At 37.3% G+C, this 7,495-nt stretch overlaps 1 protein-coding gene across 1 annotated transcript in view; it reads left to right on the forward strand.

Annotated features, from left to right (window-relative positions):
• The window catches only part of LOC306882327 (calmodulin-lysine N-methyltransferase-like), a 114,955-nt gene that overhangs the window by 95,702 nt on the left and 11,758 nt on the right, over positions 1 to 7,495 (forward strand). Inside the window, exon 9 of the mRNA XM_079436875.1 lies at positions 6,161 to 6,224. Within this exon, the coding sequence (XP_079293001.1) occupies positions 6,161 to 6,224 (64 nt within the window). The remainder of the gene's footprint in view (positions 1 to 6,160; positions 6,225 to 7,495) is intronic.

Consider the following 7,495-nt stretch of genomic DNA (forward strand, 5'->3'; position numbering starts at 1 on the left):
TTCCTCCACCCTCCACCTGGCTCTTACCCACCTAGAAAATAAAGACTCCTATGTTAGAATGCTGTTCATTGACTTCAGCTCGGCATTCAACACAATAATCCCACAACAGCTCATAAACAAACTAAACCTGCTAGGCCTTAACAATTCCCTGTGTAATTGGATTCTGGACTTTCTAACCGGAAGACCTCAGTCAGTCCGTGTCGGCCACAACACCTCGAGCACTACCACACTGAGCGCAGGGGCCCCACAAGGCTGTGTGCTCAGCCCGCTGCTCCTCACACTGCTGACCCACGACTGCACTGCCAAGTTCAGCTCCAACCACATCATCAAGTTTGCTGATGACACAACAGTGGTAGGTCTCATCAGCAACAACGATGATACGCACTACAAAGAGGAAGTGGCACAGCTGGCTGAATGGTGTGGCACCAACAATCTGTACCTCAATGTGGAGAAGACAAAGGAGGTTGTGATGGACTTCAGAAGAAACTCCGTTGACCACCCCCCACTGACCATCGACACCTCGACTGTGGAGTCAGCAGCACTAAATTCCTGGGGGTGCACATCACAGAGGATCTCACCTGGACCACCAACACCATGTCACTCTCCAAAAAGGCACAACAGCGCCTACACTTTCTCCGCCAGCTGAAAAGAGCAATTCTCCCTCCACCCATCCTTACCACGTTCTACAGAGGCACCATTGAGAGTGTGCTGACCAGCTGCATCACTGTCTGGTACGGGAACTGCAGTGCTGCTGACCGCAAGACCCTCCAGCGGACAGTGAACACAGCTGCAAAGATCATCGGTGCCCCTCTCCCCTCCATCCTGGACATTTTCCTTACACGATGCTCCAGCAAAACCAACAGCATCATGAAGGACTCCACCCATCCCTCCCACAGTCTCTTCCAGCTCCTACCATCTGGAAGACGGTACCGGAGCATCAGAGCCCGCTCCGCCAGACTGCTCAACAGCTTTTTCCCCCAGGCTGTGAGAGCCCTGAACTCAAACCACCCCGCCCCCCTCTGAAACCCCATGCAAACCCCTACCTCCTGAAATATGGTTAGTTAAATCTGTCAATAGGTTAGTTGTGTATAGGTTTATAGTGTTTTTTATAGGTTTATAGGTTTAAAGTGTTTTTTTACTTCATTGTTGTATGTCTGTATTTATGTAGCACCGTGGTCCTGCGAGGCACGACATTTCGTTCCACTGTATGTCCCCACATGTAGCGGAATGACAGTAAAGCTCAACTTGACTTGACTTAAACTAATAACAAAACCTACTTACAGTCGCTGATTCAGAAGCGCCAGATTGTCATAGCAAAGTCAGAATTACCTCCTCTCCTAGGTTCACGAAACAGTCGTCCATAAAATGCGTTGCACAAATTCGAACATCTGGGTTGTGCTGTTCTGTTGTAAGTAATCTTAATGATTCCTAAATGCATCTACTTTCGGAAGGCCAAATAAAGTGCTTTAGCTTTCACATAGAAACACACAGCGTCTCCCTGTCATGGCTTCATCAACACTAACTGCGGTTACTGAACCACGCCTTCTTTCATTGCGTGAACATTTGGGCAGCATTACGCAAATATTTACACATCATGACGTAGACATGTGGGGGGGTGTTTGAATGAGCCATTTTTGGGGGGCGTGGCGGAGTCTTAACTTTTATAAAGAATATCTCCTTGGCTTTGAGACTTTATTCTGCAACTTCAGGGACCTTATCTATGTACAATCAGCTTATAACACTCCAAAGAGAAAGGAAAACTTGAAATCGCATTATATAACCCCTTTAAAAAAAGTAAAGTGTTTCCCTGTTTACTATATTGAATATTTCTTAAAAAATGGCCACAAATTGTAAAAAGGTTGTCGAGAGTGCACCTTTGAGAATTACAATAATGTCTGTAAAATATATTTTTTAATAATTGCCTTTTTTCTTATGATAATAAATTGCGATTGCGATTTTATTTATTTATTTTTCTCTCTAGGTTGGCTGTGCTGATTTGTAGAGCTGGACAATTTGGCCAAAATGTTGTGATTATGTATCAATATGACTATAAAATAATGATAATAATAATAATCATGCAATCTTAAACGACCATCAAGCTTTTTTGGCATAAAACTGCATAGAGAGAGAAACATCTCTTTTGTTGACAACAGCCAGTTTATAAGCACTTTTCATTATAAGTTTGGGAAAATGATTAGCACATGTCTATTTCCAAAATTCAAGTTATAAGCAACCCAAACCCACAGCATATCTAGAAATTAGTTCCATGCTGCTCTGATGCACTGAAAGCACTGGATCATAAGTTGCTCATGTGTAAAAATCTCAATGCCCTACTCTTAGATTGGCCTGACATCCAGCTTTATTTTCCAAATGTATGATAATGTATGTCAAATAGATATATCTTGAGACCTTTATTCAGTGTTTTCATTTGCATTGATAATGAATGTACATGAACTACTGATATTTTAAGTTTCGTATACATTATATAATGTGTGTTAATGACTTTATAATGGAGGTTTAAACCGTACCCCATTTCTGTTCAGCTCCATTTCTATAGTGACTACATGTAAACATGCTCGCAGGGAGTCTGTTTTAAAGTGCTATGGAATGGCACTCTGGAAAAACACAACATATCCCATCACTTAGATCCTTAGTTGGAATCGCAGTAACACCAGGCTAGGGTCAAGCATGTGAAGAAGCAGTCAACCGTGCTCCACGATAAGTGAATCAGTCATCAGTATCCTCCACTTGATCCCTCCAGCAGTTCCCATGCTGATGGGTGCCTGACACTCCAACAGGTGAATCTCCAAACAATGTGTGTGAGATTCCCTTAGGTGAAAGAGTTGTTGTGTAATCATGTCTGTTAAATTTACTAGATGAACAGTTAAGTATGTGAGTGTGTGTGTGTGTGTGTGTGTTTGTAGTCATGAGAGGGAACATCTTTTATTTGCTGTCTAATAAACGGCAATGTTTTGTGACCTCCCACAGCAACTGAACCATAAGTGAGAGTGCATGTCTCTAAGAGATCCCTGGTTTATTTTGCTTTACATACACACACACACAGAACATTGAAGCACTTCACTACACAAACACACACAGTGTAATTTAGGCGGCCGGTGTGAATTCTTGCAGTGGTCTTGTTGCGTAGTGAATGACTGACTTAGAGAGCTTGGCATCTTGGCTTCCTCTAAGCTTCCTGTGTCTGTGAACTCAAGATAAAAGCATTTGCGCTTGTTTACTTTTATTTGTTTATTTTAGTTTTTAAGAAGTTACTATGTTATTTAGCTGATTTCTTTCTGTCACCTTTTCTTGTTTACTTTGCCCCTTGTTGAGCGTGCTGGCTCATTGTGTGATTTTTTTTTTTTTTTTTTTTTTTTTTTTTTTTTCTATTCACATCATATTTTTAGAGCACCTTACCTTAAAAACTTAAGTATGATATTTTGTATCAGCTGTCTAGCTGTATTGTTTAGCCCTTTTAACTATAATAGCACACAGGAATAAATCAATAAATAAAGCAACACATAAAAGTGCTTTAAAAATAGCACAAAAATGGGACTGGTCAATCATTTTTCGAATAGCTCTGAAAAATTTTATAATTTACCAGTTATTTAGATGTCGTTTAGATAAATTGGTCATTTACAGCCTTTCAGTGTTGATTTCTGTGCAGTTGTTTGTGATTTCAAGGTTTGAAGCGTCATAAAATTTTAGTTAGCTGAATTAGTGCATCAATAATCAACAAACAAACCAAAAAACACCTTTTTTTTATGTCCTTTTATGTCAAAATTAGCTCTGTTTTTAGCAAGCCATTATAGTCCATGTCGCTTTAAATGCAAAATAGCTCTGCTGACCACGCCCCTCGCTTCCGTGGCAGTACTGTGTACTTTAGCCGCTAAACTGGCTAACTAGCACGTTTTTAGGAAAGGAGATTTGCAAAGATTCATAAAAAAAAACATTTTATACTCATTTCTTCTGTAGATGAAGCTGGATAACGAATGACTCGGGCGAACATAGACGCATTTAGGCAGATCGGGATCGGCACATTCCCTTCAAAATGAAAGTAACGTTAATCCTTTGCGTCTTCAGCGGCTCAGATGTCGGGAGTAAATGTTCATTGTTACATCCAACAACAAAACTCCTCAATCGATTAATCGGAGACATTCTTGTCTTCCCCTGCAATGGAGTCGACACAATAGTGGACAGCTCTCAGCTCACTCAGGGTAGGTCTAAGGTAAGACGCTAGTGTCAATCAACTATTGTGGGAGTGGCCTGTGCAGAACTATGTCCTTCTGAACCTCAGAACGGCCTGATTTGAGAATTTTTTTTTTTTTATCATTATAGGATTGATGTGTACAAACAATTCCAACACACATTTATGTTCAAACAACTTGTAAAGTGAATTTTGCATCTGATGACCCCTTTAAGGTTTATGTTTAAATGTAGTTTGTTCATAAAAAAAAACAAAAAAAAAACGTAGACTATAAATAAATAAATGAAAACTAAAAAAATAATGATTAAAAAACTAGCCATCACGTGTCTAGGAAACATAAAGGAAATTCAGTATATATCTGTAAAAACATCTCCACGTATGAAAGGTTTTCTCTCTAATCATTAGTAATGTCAGTCATCTTAGCATAAACTCCTATTAATAGTATGATTTTTATGAGTCATTCATCTGCCGTCACCGAATCCTTTAGGTTTCAATGAGGGGATGAAGTTAATGCACTCTGGATTAGGTCAGATCAAGTATAAAAACCCACCCATGTTTTAATCTTACTACCATCACCTTCATATTACCACATTCAAAAATATTTCAAGACAAGCCCTATTTGCGGTGTTTGTCATCCTGGTAAAGCTTTGTAAGTTATGCACTTCTGTAATATGCTACCACACTTCTATTTATAGCATTGTAAATGCACTGTTCACACAGGCCAGGCAAGAGAGAGGGATTTGAATGTCAGTTAACCACTGGTGAGGATGACAACAACAATTGCGACAAGCAAATCTTGCTGCCCAAAGCTGTGACATACTGCTGGTGCTGTTGTGGATGGTCATTACCTTTTTAATTACCATTACCTTCTAAACAGAAAATACATTTAATTAAAGGAGAAAGAATGAAAGGCAAGTATTGCATCATTGACATTGGTCAATATATGGAAGTAAAGGAGGAAGTACCATTGGTAATGTGGGAAGGGTTTTGTTTGACGTACCCTGTCAAGGCCAGTGTGGCCAGTCGAACATTCCTGCACTCTCACCCCTAAACTCACCCTCTATTGTCCTGACTGACCTACTCCACCCAAAACACAGGGTCAAAAGTTGAACTGCTAATGAAACGCTTTGAGCCATCAGACTCGTGGCCGCTAGACGTGGCCAGTTAGATCTCAAAAATAAGGTTTAATCAACATAACTCTTACCTTTGACCCCTAGCAAACGAGAGCAGTGTTTTTATAGGGCCAGAGGTGATTGGACTAAAAAGTTTACAAGTAAATTCAGTCTGGAACATGGTTTGCTCTTGTAAAAATAGCAGTAGTATTATTAATATGTAAAAAGCACAAGAATATGCGCAGTTGCTGTTTTAAAAATGGTGTTTAATTAATTTTCCATAGATCAAAGAACAGTGTGTATATATGCATGGCAAAAGTTTGGAATAATTAAAAAGTATTTTAATGATTTTGAAAGATGTCTCTTACGCTGACTAAAAATGCTGTGAAAACTAGTATTATAAAATATTATTACAATTTAAAATAACTGTTTTCAATTTGAATATATTTTAAAATGTAAGTTATTTCTTTGATGGTATGCATTTATATGTTTGTATTTGTATGTAATTTGTATATACCGTATGTAATTGTGTGTGTCACTGAAGGGTTTTTCTTTTTCTGTTGCTTTGTATTACTTTGTATCATGTTCACGCCACCTGATACATCCTTGATCGTTCATCTCTGCTAGCGTGTGTGTTTTACCTTTGATTTGAATGCTGTCACAGCACTGAAACAAGATTTGTTCACATCTGAGGAAAAAAAGAGCTGCAGTTTTTTTTGACGTGCTGCTGGATTTATTCGCAAACAGTGAAAATAAATAGCCTGCTGCTTTATCTGGAACCATTGTCACTGCAATGCATTCTAATCTTTCGGGTTTTTCTGTCTTTCTCTTTTTCTCTTAGTCTGTTTCTTGACCAGTACAGAAGCAGTCTGGTTGATGCACTAAGAAGATTACTGCGACCTGATGTAAGTGTGTGTGTGTGTGTGTGTGTGTGTGTGAGTCTCAGTAATTAGTTGGCATGCAGTGATTGAGCGAGTAATGGAATGGCAGGATTAATATCATGTAATACTTTAATACTTATTATGTGCAACTTAGATTGGGTCATCTCATCTGTTTTATGCACTGCACTAATCATAAGACCCACAAGTCCTCTTTCATGGCCTCTTGATATAAGACCCTGAACAGCAAATGAAAAACACTCCAAAGATAACAACGGATTTGTATTTATCTTTAAGGTTTTTCATGAATCGTCTTTGATATTTGATGTCTTTATGTAAAGGGCTGTGGTATGCTCTATGTGTGTGTGTGTGTGTGTGTGTGTGTAAGACAGAGAGAGAGAGAGAGAGAGAGAGAGTGTATGTGAGAAATGGTAAAAAATAATTATATTTGGGTGTTTTTCAAGCAATCTTGATTTAACTAATGAATGAATTAGGCATTTAAATTCTTATTTAATTTGTTTACTGTAAAAAAAAAAAAAAGGAAGGCATCACAGGAAAATTTGTCTTTTCCAATGAAAATAATAGTCATGGTAATAATCGCATCCAAAATAAAAGTTTTTGTTTAGAGAATATATGTGTGTGTGTGTGCCGTGTATATTTATTATTCATATATAAATACACACACATGCATGTACATATTTAAGACAAATATGTTATGTTTAAATATTAAATATATTTATATATAATATAAATTATATGATGTAAATGTATACATTTAAATACATTCAAAATATATACTGTATGTGTATGTCTTTATATATTCATGATAAATGTACACAGTACACACACATATATTCTGTAAACAAAAAATTATTTTGGATGTGATTAATCACGATTAATCATTTGACAGCACAAATTTCTATTAATTATTTATAAATTATTATATATTTTTATAATAAAAATACAATGTTTTTATGATTATCATTTTTTAAGATTTGCGTATTTTAGGGTCTGTAAAAGGCTAACACAAAATCTATACGCAAGGTGGCAGCAATAAATTTATTTCCAAGACAAGTTATAATGTGACCTCCATATAACAAAAAGGAGGAAAAAAAGTTGAAAGCTGTTAGTAATTGTTAAACCTTTTTATCAAAGTATTAATTTTCCTAGTCAGGTAATAATGATGTATCAAAAAAATTACTCATTCAGTAAATGAAAATATCTTTTTTCGCTGGCTCATTGTTGAGTTGAGAAGTGGTAAAACAGATTTATTGTTGTGATTTTACCCATAGCCTTCT

This window comes from Barbus barbus (genome assembly GCF_936440315.1).
Source record: "Barbus barbus genome assembly, chromosome: 16".
NCBI classification, from domain to species: Eukaryota; Metazoa; Chordata; class Actinopteri; order Cypriniformes; family Cyprinidae; genus Barbus; species Barbus barbus.